The sequence below is a fragment of the Hydra viridissima genome, unplaced genomic scaffold, assembly GCF_058129835.1.
Source record: "Hydra viridissima isolate aposymbiotic clone 2 unplaced genomic scaffold, HvirCarnegie_v1 scaffold_6, whole genome shotgun sequence".
Taxonomy (NCBI): Eukaryota; Metazoa; Cnidaria; class Hydrozoa; order Anthoathecata; family Hydridae; genus Hydra; species Hydra viridissima.
In genome coordinates this window covers 17,962,866-17,977,409 of record NW_028324305.1, presented here as the reverse complement: position 1 = coordinate 17,977,409, position 14,544 = coordinate 17,962,866, and the positions used below count along the sequence as shown (strand labels likewise).

Below are 14,544 nucleotides of genomic sequence, written 5' to 3'. Positions count from 1 at the left end.
ATGCATTTGATGAATAGCAGTTACATCCATAAAAGGAGCTTTGATTGTATCATTTGATTGCAGGTACCACTTTGCATAAAAACAAGCTATAAATTCAGTTATTACCTTTATATATTCTCTATTTTTTTTAATAAAATCAATTTGAGTTGAAAGAATTTGCATTTTTAAACAATATATAGATTTCCCAAGAAATATTGCATGATGAACCGCTCCAGTTTTTCGAATTTTAATGATAGAAGGAGAAAGATAGCTGATCACTAGCTCTGCAAGTTCTTTTCTATCTTCCCTTACAATATTATTTCTCAATAAAGTAAGATCTACAATACTCAAGAGATTCTGTAGCAGCTTTTTCAACAACGGTTCCTTTAATTTCTTCCCAACCAAATTTTACAAACATAGATGAGTTGTACTCAAAATTAGGCTGCTCAAACAAGTTTTTGAAATGTTTAAACAAAGGGTTATCGGGGGCCGTAGTTTTTTCATTTGTTATAGCCTCACAAAAGTGTGTGATTCTCAACTCAGAAACATGATGTCTGCAAGCTAAAAGAATTAGATACTTATTTAACTCAGTAGATATTCTTATTAAAGATCTTTTATGTATTCCTGTATTGCTTGATGTGGTATTAAAACAAAGTAATCCAATCTTTGATTCGAGATTGTACTCTTTTAGGACTTTCATTACACCATTTTTCTGATCTTCTCCAGATGAAGAGGGTAATGGCGTAACTCCGAGAAGATGGGAGTCATTATTAATAGTTGCTAGAACAGCAAGTCTATCATGCTTTAATATTTTTCCATTATTAATTTCAAAAAGTGTCTTTCCATCAAAATGTATAATGCATGGGTAGGGAGAAGCTCGGATGCTAAGTTCGACATCTTCTTTAGCAATAACTGCCATTTCATGAGCTGTTTGTTTTATCTTTCTAGATGCTGTTGACCTACTGCAATTTACATTTGCAAGATCAACCCCAGAACTATCAAGGATTGCAGCAGTAACTTTTGTCAAAACGTTTGGAGAAATATCAGTAATTGTGGCAATTAGAGCAACATTACCCGAAATAATATCTTTTGGGATCTCAGCTTTTATAAGACTACTTGACTCTATAGAACACCGATATCCTGGTTCAAAATCGGAATCAAAGGATAAATCTTCGCTGGTGTCCGTACCAAATTCTAACTCTGAACTTATTTCTACTGATTTAGCAGCATTTTGTATAGATGGATTTCTCTTTCTTGTATTCTCCGAAATTTAAACAGCATACATTATAAAATAAAAATTAGTGTACCCAAAATAAAAACCAATGAAAAATTGGAGAAGTGTGAGCAATGATAGGAGAGTTTTTAAATTCAGAAAAAAGGTTTATAATATGGATTTACATTATAATATATAATACCTTCTTGCTATATTTTTTGTCTTCAGGCCCGAGAAATAACTTTCTGTTGTGTTCTTGATCGTATAAAAAATCTAGGTCCTCTTTCCTATCTAGGTCTGATCTGTTCTTGTTCTTCTTTATCCAGTTTTGTAAGTCAGCTATTCCTGGCCAAAAGATTTTTCCCAGCTCCTTTCTAAAGTCTTGTTGCTTTTTTAATTCTAAAGGCGACCTCCTGTGCATGTTTTTTTTCAAATTCAAATATTTTTTGTTCAACTTATTCAGCTTTTGTATCAAGTTATTATCTGATTGAAGAGGGAATCCAGCTTTAAGCCAGGGACCATTGATTTTGCTTAGGATACACCTACAAAGCAGTTCAACACATCTCTCGTATTTTCTGTCTTTTTTTTCCGAGCATGCAACTATCATTGACTTTTTTGATGTTTTAGAAAGCGTCGACTTATTAAAAGCTATGTGTTGTAAAATATCTAATCCAGTTGGCAGTTGATCAACTAAAGTTAATAACAAAAATATTCAGGTTGAGTTTGCTCTTGTACAACGTGAAATCTTATAGTCATAAGATTTCACATTATAAACTATAGTCTTATATCCTAAACAAGATATTTAAAATTAAAAAAAGCTCAAAACAAATTCGTTACTTGGTATTGCTGGTTTCACTTTCTCAATAATAAAATGTTTGTTTCTTTTCATTTTTATATTTCGCTTTTCATTGCCACTTTTTAATAGTTTCTTACATTTATTTGCACTTGAAACTTTCATTTTTTGTGACTCTCCTTTGTTTTCTATTAAATTTTCCATTATAATTTTTAAAACTATTTTAAAAGAAATGACATTCACTAATTTCAAAATATGAGATGAAACTAAAATGTTTATTGCAGAATTTCGCAATATACATTAACGTTAATTTACAATTGTCAGATTTTTCTTTTTACAAGTTTTAGACAGGTAATAAAATTGTTTATTATGTGAGAACAAAAGAAAAATGCAAACAAAGTACACAAATCAAATATTAAAAGAAACATTAATAATTAAAAAACCAAACAATGTGAATATAAACAAATAAAATAAGTACGAATTATTGCGCATTCTTTTTTGTTAAATGCTCATATTTTCGTTTTTTTGCATAAAATCGTTTTAAATTTAAAGAACTTTTAAGAAAAATCACGGATACACATCAATTTAAAAAAAAAGTATAGATTATTATGAGCACATTAAAAAAAAAGTTAATTAAAAATATTAGGATTTACCTTGTGCTCAAAGCCTTGCTACGAGGGTACTATTTGGGGCATTTTTAGGGGGGGTTTGACGCTTGAGCACAAGGTAAATCTCAGTATTTTTGACTTTTTTTTTTCGTAATCGTATTTTTTTACATTTGCCCCAAATTTAGCTATATATATATATATATATATATATATATATATATATATATAAAGTTTTCATTAAATGATTTTCTACTAATTTATAATTGCTCTGTTCTTTTAAGAGCATTGAAAACTCTATTTTGTAGAATACATTTTAAAGTTGTTTATATATATATATATATATATATATGTATATGTATATATATGTATATGTATATATATATGTATATATATATATATATATATATATATATATATATATATATATATATATATATACATATATATACATATATATACATATATATATATTTATGATCCCCCATTTAACTTTATTAATTTTAACTTTATCATTTTATTTTAATTACTACATTATTAGCAGGCTGGTTTGACTGGCAATCTTAATAATGATGTACATCTTGCAGAGAGCTCAGATGAAGAAGAAAGTTTTTTTTTTTTTTTTAATTAGAATTTAAAAGTAATACTATATTTGTTCTATGCAAATGTTACTTACATGCAGGTAACATTTATATATGTAATTATTTGTACATAAATCTTTTTATTTTATTTTTATCATATTATTTAAGTTACTACATTATAAGCAGAAAACTTTCACTGGCAATATGAATGATGTTTTATACTATGCAGATAGCTCAGGTGAAGAAGAGGGAAGAATTTTATAACTATTATTTATGAATGTTGATATAATCATTGCTATTTTTTTCTATATAAATTTTATCCGCATGCTGGCAACATTTAAATAGAACATTTAAAAAGTTGTGTTGGTGCCTAATTTTAAAGTAAGTTATAATAGATAATAATTATAAGTATAAATAAATTAGTATATAAAAAAAATTAAATAGTATGTGTATATTAATTTTATCTAGATAGGTGAAGTGGACAATGACGTTAATTTTGATGAAAACAGTAATGAATATAATGTGAATGATAATATATATAGCGATTCTTTGTTTGAAGAAAAAATTTTACCTGATTCTGCAATTACAGTTGGCAGTGCAAAAGCACTTATAATGGCCTTTGTTTTGCGGCATAACTTGACGAAACTTGCTTTGGATGATTTGCTAAGCCTATTGGATATTTTTATAGCTCATTTATTGTTACCAAAAACAAGATATTTGTTTAATAAAGTATTTGGTGTTTGCCAAAGCAAATTGGAACAATATTTTTATTGTAATAAATGCTCTACATGTACTTATTTGGGTACTACTATAAGAGGTTTTGATGTTTGTCCAGTTAGTGAAGTTGATATACAAAGTAGTTTGAACAGAGATTTTTTTCTTGTGCTGTCACTTGAACATCAGTTACTTGAAATGTTAGAAAATATTATTTTATTTGATCTTATTTAGCATTGTTTTGATCGTGTTAAAAATAATGCCGACAACATTGAGGACATTTATGATGGATCTTCAAATAAATCTGTTGCAGAATTGCAACAGACAGTAAATATGTCATTAACATGGAAATGCGATGGAGCAAGTGTTTTCAGATCATCTATAAAAAGTATTTGGCCTTTGCAATGTGTAATTAATGAATTGCCTTTTAACATTAGAAGGAAGCATGTGTTATTAACTGGTTTATGGTTTGGTGCTAAGCCTAAAATAAATACTTTTTTTAAGGTGTTTGTAGAGGAATGTTCGAAATTAGCAAATGTAGGTTTTTTGTGGTTTAGTAAGGCTCAGAATAAAAATATATTAAGCAAAGTATATTCTTTAGTATGTTCTTGTGATTCTGCTGCAAGGTGTGTTTTGCAAAATATTAAACAATTTAATGGAAAAAATCGATGTTCATGGTGTTTGAATCCAGGTATTGCAATTAGTAACAGTAATGGTGGACCTCCAAAGCGTGTTTTTGATAATCAATTATATCCCAGCAGAACTTTAGATGGATTTGTTGATGATGTAGTTATCTTGTAGAAAATGGAGAAATGAGAAGTGGTGTAAAGAGTGCCAGTCCATTGTGACTGATTCCTTATTTTAACATAATTGATGGATTTGTTGTGGATTTGTAATTGAATTGCGTGAAGAAACTATTTACGGCGGATTTGATTGACGTAGTTTATTTGATATGTTGTAAATATAGTTTAAGCGGTTTATTTTATGAGCATATTTGAGGTTCTTTGTATAGTATAAATTGAAGGAAAACTTTTTGTAAAGAGAATTTTAAGGAGAAGAGAAAATGTAGAACTGAAACGTTGTGTTCGCTGCGAGAAAACAACAAGCTAGCCGGGCACATGATGGAGCCATCTTCGAATAATTAGAACATCTTTGAAAAATACGATGGTATATCCGATGCCGCAATTTGGTCGCAGCGAACCAAAGTTGTTGCAGAGAAGCAACGCGTTGAGTTGACAGTGCTCTTTCCAGTTTTGTTGCGAAGTAATACTTAGTCTTCGATTGTTTGTGAGTAGAAGATAAGAAGGATGTGAAGAGAATCGAAGATGTTTATTTATCGAGTTTTTCCTTCGGATGCCTACGTGGCATGATTTGTGTACGAAGCAGAAGATGAGAGATGAGGAACAAATGGATGTCTCTTTTGCTGATCTAAAACGTTTCTCGTGTTTGGCAGAGTAGCCTGACGAGAGGGTGCGACTGGCGTTGTAGTTGGATTGCCAGAAGCGGTATTTGAGATTTGGATCCGCAAAAGAAACAATTGTTGTGATGTTCCGCAAAGCAAGAGTTGCTTTGAATTAAATGTGATCCCGAAGGATCAAGGAGGAGTGTAATTGAATTGCGTGAAGAAACTATTTACGGCGGATTTGATTGACGTAGTTTATTTGATATGTTGTAAATATAGTTTAAGCGGTTTATTTTATGAGCATATTTGAGGTTCTTTGTATAGTATAAATTGAAGGAAAACTTTTTGTAAAGAGAATTTTAAGGAGAAGAGAAAATGTAGAACTGAAACGTTGTGTTCGCTGCGAGAAAACAACAGGATTACATGCACTGCATTATGCTAGGAGTTGCAAGACACATGAGCGTTTTGTGGCTTGAAAAGACCAATGAGCCATGGTATATTGGCAATAAAATTAAAAATATGAATGATACTAGAGTAATATTACTAGAGCACCAAGATCTTTTCATGAAAGAGCTCAGTGGAAAGCCTCGGAATGGCGTAACTGGTTGTTATTTTATTTTTATTTGTTTTACATGGTGTTTATTATAACCATTTTTTGTTACTAGTGGAAAGTATTAACATATTGTCAAGTGAAAGTATTAGTCAAGCAGACCTAGATCGAGCTAAAAATCAATTGCATGTGTTTGTGTCTGATTTTAGTACTATATATGCCATTGATTATATGACTTACAATATTCATTTTTTACAGCATATTTCTTCTACTATTCGTGAGTGGGGTCCATTATGGGGCATTTCTAATTTTATATTTGAAAGCAGCAATGGTTTTTTGTTGCACCTTTTTAAAGGTACACAAAGTGTACTACTTCAGGTATGTCGTACTTTTACTCTATACAGAAATTTGCCAATTATAGGTGCCAAATATTTAAATACTGTTCCAGAATCCATTTTGAAGTTTTTTTATCAATGTTTATATAAAACAAATACACCAGGAAAAACTGTATGCATTACAGAAAATGTAAAACTCTTTGGTGCACCAAAGTATAAGTTTCTAACCAATGCTGAAAAACGAGCTTTAGAGACAATTTTGTCTAATGTAGTTCCAGATCAGTTAGCTTTTGTCGAAAGAGCAATTGTCAATGGCCAAATGGTGCTAAGTCAGCAGTATGTTAGGAGTTGTAGTAGAATTAGTTACTATATAGTTGTAAGAGATAATATACTGTGTCTTGTTAGCTCATTTTTAATTGTTAACAATGAATGTTATGTATTCTTGATTAAACTCGCTGCAGGGAGATGTGCATTTCTATCTCATAATGCTATATCCAGACATATTATGACAGCTACTGGTTCTAACAGTAATACTTTGGTTGCCATGCTTGCTAATGAAATTCAATGTATTTTCTCATGTAACTTCGTATGTGTGCTTTCTGCCCAATCAATAGTAAATTGACTAATTAGTTCTTTGTTTAATCTGGTTGTATAAATATGTTGTTTTATTTATTTGAATTTTAACTACGTTTGTTTTTATTATGCATCATATATCATATTCTAGCTTTTCTTAGTATTATTTAAAAGTTTGAGGTTTGTTGAACTTATAACTATGTTTGTTCTAACTATTTTAATTTTTTGTTTTTATTATTATTGTATTATTTATAATGTATCAATTTCTCTATAATCATTTTCTTTAATTATTAAATCTGTTATAGTTATTAATAATATAAGTAATATTAATATCATTTATTTGCATTCAATAATGTATATTGTTTTGCACAGTGCTGTGCCAGGTAGTTGTTGACCTAACATCCCCCACCCCCTGGTTAGTTTTGGCCCCAACCCTAACCCTACACTATGTGTTGAAAAGTTGAGAAACCAATGAAAACATCTAATTTATAATTTTAGAATTTCTAAAAAGTTTTAGGGCGGCTCTAGGCATGGGACTCATTTTGCTCTAAATACCTGGGACCCTATATCTTCACATTCAGATGAAGCATTAGACTAAATAAACAAATTAATGTTTCAGTCTGAATTATATTCATTGAGAATTTAACCTTAGAATTGGATAGTTTTAATTATTTGAGGTGTCTCACAGAAATTTCTTTGCAAGGCACTTGAAGGTACCAAGTTATAGTTTCTAGCTCTAGTCTTCTTTGACTTGGTACCTTTTTCTGTGAGGCACCACATTTATTTTTAAGAGCAAAAGAAAAAAGTAGTTTTACTTTGCTCTTAAACATAAAAAAAGTAAATTGGTGAAAAAAAAAATTTTTTTATTTAATAAACTCGTTATTTTAAGTTATCAATTTCTAGTAAAACGCATAGGCAACATTGTTTAAGTTGTTATTTTTAATGATATTTTTGGGTTACTAATAAATTGAATGAATTAATTTTATTAAATTATATTATATTAAATTATTTTATTTTGAATTATAAAATAAATTATAAAATAAATTAAATGAAATAAACTAAATCATTTTAGTTTATTAAATGTTTTAAATTAATCTAGCACAAAATTGAAAGTTTCATTATGTAACTGGATGTTTTAAGTAAAGTGCTAGTTAGTTTTGTAAAAATTGTTTTAATTTTTTCATGTGTAATTAGTGCTCCAAAAATTTTTTTATTTTATAGTTATTGTTATAAAAGTATATTAATTCTTGACTTGAGGATGAGTTACGCTTTAGTGTTTTGGGTTAACAGCCAGCAAACTTCAATTGTGACTTCAATTGCTGTTAGTGATAAGCGAATGCTTACTGACAATAAAATAATTGGTAAGATCAAATGGATGGATGAAAAAAGAAAGTTACCTTTAGAAGGATGGTCTTCACACGATAGGCGTGTTCTTTCAATTAGTAGTAAAAATAATAGATTCAGATATTATTAAGAGCAATTTGCTATATATTTTTTTGGTATCTCATTAATGCTAATACTTTTGTTAGATAAGCGAATTGATTTGAGCAAGGAAGAAAACAAATTTTGGACAGAAAAGGAGAATTTTGATTCAGATCATAGTAAGAGTTCTCCTTCATCAAATGAAAGTAATCATGTGTTATTTAATAAAGAATCTGCACCAAAGAAATTAAAAACGCAAGTTTGCAACTCTGAAAATAAATTGAAGCAGAAGGTTAGCATAGTTTTAATAAAATTTTATAAAAATAAATTACTTTTTTATTTTATTTTAATAGCTTAATGATAAAAGTATTGAAATGTCCCAAAAAAATGATTTAATTGCTATCAACATATCTATTTGTCTTTTTATTTTTCTAATAGAAAGGTTAATATTTCATTTGTAATTTTTATGGATTTTGTATTATTGATAATATTTATTTTTTAAAAGCATAAAGATCACATAATTATAAGATTAAGTTAAAACTAAGTTTTCTTAACTTGTTTTATTGTGGCCTAAGTATTTGTAACATTAGGCTCTTGATATTTATTTTTAAATAGCTGAACAGTTTCTGTATGTGTACCCCTATGTGTTACATGTCTTGATTATAAACAGAATATACTATGAACAAATGAAATATCAACATTAATTCACTAATTCAAAATGTCTTTTCTAATTAATAATCTTAGAGGGAAGATTATGCAACCAAATCATTTGACAAAAGGGTCTTATCAGCTCTTTCAAAAAATAGCTACAATGAAAATGAAGTGGATAATGAAAATCTAGATAAAATGCCCTTGCTGTCACAATCACAAAACGTCCCAGCTGTTTTAAAACCTGCAAATACTTCAAGATTAACGATGACGACTTCAAGTTGTTTTACTTCGGCAGAAAATAATTGAGACATGAATTTTTGTCAAAGTATTTCAGGAGCATATATCTGACATATTTTATGTCGACGGAAAATATCTCTCAGACATATTTGACAGATAACAACTTGAGCGCCGAGTTAGTTTGTTCTATCTACTATTTTAATTGTTGGGAAAGATCTTCTTACTAATTTTGCTAAATGATAATTACATATAAGACACACTCTACCTTTTAACAATATTTCTAAATACTTTTTCTAAATAACAAATTATTTTTAAATATTCAAAAATTTTAATGAAAAACTTTAAAATGATGAAATTTTAAATAGTCTTTAGTTTTAAAAACAAAACCGTAACTTTCTTGTTTTTTTCGGAAAAGTAATACTAAGCTGACTCTAACTGAAGATTTCAAATAAAATTAGTCACTTTCAGTTATCTGCATAGAAGCAACCTTTGTAAGTTTGGAATTGGCGTGAAAAAATCGGCTGTATAATTAATTTTTCAAACTGACCAAACCAATTAAAATGTAATATGTAAAAAATCTTCAAATAATAAACAAATTCTATGAAACTTTGTAAGCGAGAATGTTAAAATTTCAAAAGCGTAATGTTTAAACTGATATTATAAAAAGCGCCATCATGTAAAATTTCGTCGCCTGAAAATATTTATTTTGATCAGACTTTTATTTTACCGTTTAAAAAAAGGGAGAGACCACACTGCTCTACCAACAAAATATATAATAAAAAAAGGGGTCCGTAAAGACCAATGGGCTATGTAGTGAGCAAATTTATATATTTTGTTTTATTGGTGTTTTCTTTTTCCATGTGTTTGTCCTGTGATTACTTGTTGTGGTTTGTAGTGTGCTTCGATAATATAAATAATCTTAATGCAATCATTATTTGCTAAAAAGCAAATAATGATTGCATTAAGATTGTTCATATTAGCGAAAAATCAATGTTTTATACTTATAACAGATTACTTATTTCTTGACCTTTATGTGGTAAATTAAATGATTTAAAAAAACAAAAAACTTTTGTAAACACCTTTCATTTATTTAGACTTTTTATTCGGAATTATAATTCATTGATATTTTCAGTGTTAATTTGATGTGAGTCCCTGGGATTTTAAGTATCTCAGAATCTGTAAAATTTTTTTTGGTGTGCCTAACAAAACAAAAATTTTTTTATTGTATTGAAATTGAAAACTTGAGATTTTCTAGACACTTTATTCGTCCTGCATAATGTAGAATACTAAATAAACAGAGTTTTCTTACATTCATATTTAGATTGCAATGAGTGTTCTGAGTTAACGTACAGCTGTCTTTCAAATAGCAGATGCATTAACAATGATGGTAGCTATTATTGTACATGCAATACATTTTGGAAACTTGCTGATGACAATCAAAGCTGTGTTGGTTAGTTCAAAAAATTTTTTAGCGATCTAGTTTAATATAAAAGGACATTCCAGTTAAGTTAGCTAATATCCAAAATGGTATCAGTTAACTTAACTGAAATGTTTTTTTAGTTCATTACAGAGGCAAAAATTCTAAGGATTAGAGTAAAAGAATGTTTTAAGATTGAAATCAAACTGGCAAACGAGCTATAAAACATGATACTCTAGTGAAACAAGTGACTTCTTCTTGTGCATCTAATTTTTATAACAAAATTTACGACTACTTTTTTAATGAAAACCATTATTAATATTAATGAAAATAATAGTTAAAAACAGAACTTTCATTTAGGAAGAAAAAAACGGAATTCCTCAGTCTACTTCGCAAAAAATCTTCTGAACAAACACTCGTTATTCAGGAAAACTTGGAGGACTTGCTTCCTGAGCCCAATTACCTCGCCATTTTGTTTATAGCATTCTAGAGATTTCTCGGAGAAGTTTATTGTAGACAAATCAGGCCGAAATAATATGGCCAGATTATGCTTTTTAATGAATGGTGAAAGAGGTTTCTTTTAGTATCCTTTTATATACCATACCGAGCTCAAAGTTCTATGAGTAATGTATGGTGCACTTTTCAAACCACAGGAGCAAATTGCTTGGCATAGAAGGAACTTGTGAGGAAACTTTACACTTTGAATATACTTGAATTTGTTGGCGATATAACTACTTTTTAACTGATAAAAACATTATTACTGGCCTGGAATTTGTGAAAAGTTCTTTCTGTAATTGGTTTCATTGTCTTCAATTTTGCACAAGTTTTCTCGGTTCAAAAGTTTTTACAGGTTTCTTTAACGACAAATTGCTTTAGTTTCTCCATCAATGGTTCGGTTTGGAGTTTTCATTTTATGATATGCTTTTCATTCTGGAGATTTAAAAACTTTTCCCATCAAAGCTCTACTGTCTTGGATATGCCATTATGGAGCGAATGATTGATTTTCCTTTATATTTATCTTCAAACTTTCTTTTTACCACTTCCTGCTTTTCTTTCAGTAGATCGAATGTTGTCTCAAAATAAATCTAACTAAAGATCTACCCACACCAGTCACTTTTGAAATGTCAACGTGTGATAAGAACGATTTAATATTTGTTTACTCCTTTTAACTAAATGGAAAGTATTATTTCAGTAGAAAAATATTTGACGCCAAAATTGAATACTGATTTATGTTAATCTGTAGTACACAACTGTTTTAAAAGCATTTCATGATTCTCTATAACAATTAATAAAATCACAACACATTTTTGCTGATTATTAGATACGTCAACTTAGCATAGTTGTTTCAGACTTCAGTTTTTAAATCAATTTGCTTATATTTAAATCTTCATTTTCATAAGCTGATTCCAACTGCTTTTGAAAACATTTACGGCTCATGTTTGAGAAACAGTTTTGCTGAGACTGAAGTAGCGAACCTATAACTTAAGTCAAGGGTTTAAAGTTTTCAGGAAACACTCTTTTTTCGTGTATAGACATGAGGTAAGAGTTTAAACGTGTTGGTATCATCAATACCTGGATATTCCCCTGCAACTGACTTTTGATGAAATGGAGCTTTCGTTGTTAATTTAGAACATTATTTAAAGTTCATTTATTAGTCTAATTTTCAAATAATATGCAATTTAACAAATAAAATATATCTTAATTAAATAATTTGGTTGCATTCTGTTTTAACTACTAATTTAAGTTTTCTAAAATTTAATAGACATTAATAAGTGTATTGATGGAACAAACAACTGCTAAGGAGATAAAACAAACTGTATCAATACAATTGGAGGTTACAATTGCTCTTGTGATAACGAGTGTTGGGTTTTAAGGTCAGACATTCAAGGCCAAAAATGTGAAGATATGTTTGAGAATCTTTGATAAATCTTTTTGCTGTTTAAACTACTTGCAAAATATGGAAAAGTTGTTGGTACCAAAATTCCTAATAAGAGATGTAAAAACCTAACTCTTTTGTATCTGCATTAAAATACTGGATGAGTTGATAACGAAGACATGTGTTGTGGTATAATAAGAAAATATTTAAGCAAAACTTATTAAAGCGCATAAAAGTTTCGTTTTTTTTGAAAGAATGACAAATGATTCTAATTGTAAGCCAAACTTAAATATTAACCTCACTGGATCATTTCATGGGTAAAAATCTGTTTTAATTATTTTGCTTTCATGTTTTTTTCTATGTGTACAAGAATCTTTTTAGCCAGTCCTATGCTGATCTCTTGTAAAGTTATTTGCTTTGTTCTGGTTTGTTACATTTAAAAAATGATGTTATATTTTTGGAACAATATCATTTACAACTTTGAAATCCTTTTTTGGGTAAAGATGTAGTAGTAAGATAATAATAAGAAACAGATTATAGATATTTTTTTTCCTAATTTACGTTTATTGTTATGCTTTGACATAAACGAGTTATTATAAGAAATGAACGTTAAGAAAACTTTAGAAAACTGTTGGCATTACACTTGGAAAGACATCATTTTAATGACTCCTTGGTATATGCTCATAATGTAATGTTTGAATACCTTTTGCCTTCGTATGTTGCACTCTCCTCTGAAAAAATCAATCAAGGATTTAAAGGCTTTAAACAGAGCCAGTTAAAGTACTTAGTAAGTTTAAGCATTATTTAAATTTTTTTATCCAGAACCATTGGTGGGTTGGGGGCGGGAAATCTTGTATTAACTGTCAAGTGACTATGTTTTTCTTTAAATAGTTTTCAGGCACGTTCACTTTTAACAGCAGAATTATTCACAGCATCAATTCTACAATTTTTACTGCAAAATGTTCTGCAGATGTCTTTACCATACTAATTCCATTAAAAGTAACTTTTCAAAATTTGAATGGCAGGACTTTGGTTTGGTATAAATTGTATCAAAACAAAACTAGTTTTCCTTGTTCTAAACCTCCGAAGAATGCTAAAGATCAAATTGCACTTCCAGGTTATTATTCGCAGCATTTTTATCAGTAACATAAAGAATTTCTCTTTGCTAAATTTTTTTTCATTTAATGTCTTTCAAATTTTTTTCAGTTTGTAAATTGGGCTGGAAATCACCAGCATATAGTTCATCATTTTACTTAACTTTTCAGAAAGTTATGGTCGGGGTATTTATTGGGATGAAACCAACTCACTTGTCTATGTTTGTATGAATCAGCATGTCGTTAGGTAGCTTTTTTACATTTTCATTTTATTAAGTTACAGTTGTGCAATGCAAATAATATTTACTTTTAATCTTGTTTCCGCTAACAGGTGTTCAACCAAAATCCGTGACAAAAAAATGTTGAAAATTAATCTATTTACACTTTTTTTTATTGGGAGCATTTTCCTATTTTGTTGCAACTTTATTTCTATATCCAATACTTTACTGAAAAACTATGCATTTTTTCAAAATTGAACTCGAGCCGAGCAACACTAATAAACAAATTTCAACCCAAGTTGATTTGAGGACCGGCGAAACCAAGTGTGCATCTCGCTTGTTTCGGTATCTTCAAGAGAAGTTGTGCAACATTGATAGTGAATCTTACTTCACTTTTGCGCATTCAGATTTTACGGAATAGTAATTTGTACTTGAGCGATGTTGCACAAACTTCTTCCGGAATAAAATATCGTCGCACTCCAATATTTAAAGAAAAAGTTCTCTTGTGGTTGTGTTACTAAGACAAAGGTATATTAATGCTCTATTTCATTCCGAGCTGAAATGAAAAGTTGAAAAGTACTGAATGACAAGAGTTCTCTACCAACTTCGTACTAAAACGAAGTTAATATTGGGCTCGTAAATGTCATTATAACTGGATGAAACAATAATGGCCTTCTGGAAGATAATAAATATTGAAACAAGTAAAGGACTTATTAATCAATTTAATATTACTTTGTTTTAATTTGTTGCTTTAAAACAAGGAGTAGTTACACTTTCAATATTTTATGTATTTTTATTAAACACCGGTTACTTCTATTGGCTTTTTTTTTTTTTCGCATGGTTGTATAAAACTTTTCTTAGATCTTTAAGGTTGTGATTTATGT

General features: G+C 29.1%; 2 protein-coding genes and 1 pseudogene across 3 annotated transcripts in view; all 3 read left to right on the top strand.

Moving 5' to 3' along the window:
* LOC149887337 (uncharacterized) overlaps positions 1 to 14,544 on the top strand; it is a 154,478-nt gene that overhangs the window by 129,612 nt on the left and 10,322 nt on the right. The window lies entirely within an intron of this gene.
* LOC149887339 (uncharacterized) lies at positions 3,361 to 6,786 on the top strand (annotated as a pseudogene).
* On the top strand, positions 7,904 to 9,124 carry LOC145181735 (uncharacterized). Its single transcript, XM_090090471.1, has 3 exons — positions 7,904 to 8,190; positions 8,275 to 8,459; positions 8,912 to 9,124. Exons 1-3 carry the CDS (start codon positions 8,004 to 8,006, stop codon positions 9,122 to 9,124), a joined length of 585 nt encoding a protein of 194 aa, XP_089946597.1. The 5' UTR covers positions 7,904 to 8,003.

Excerpts from the sequence above, each read along its gene's own strand:
- LOC145181735 (XM_090090471.1), top strand. The coding sequence starts at position 8,004 with ATGAGTTACGCTTTAGTGTTTTGGGTTAACAGCCAGCAAACTTCAATT. Across the intron at positions 8,191-8,274 it reads GCGTGTTCTTTCAATTAGTA|ATAAGCGAATTGATTTGAGC; the intron begins GTAAAAATAATA and ends TACTTTTGTTAG. Across the intron at positions 8,460-8,911 it reads AAAATAAATTGAAGCAGAAG|AGGGAAGATTATGCAACCAA; the intron begins GTTAGCATAGTT and ends TAATAATCTTAG.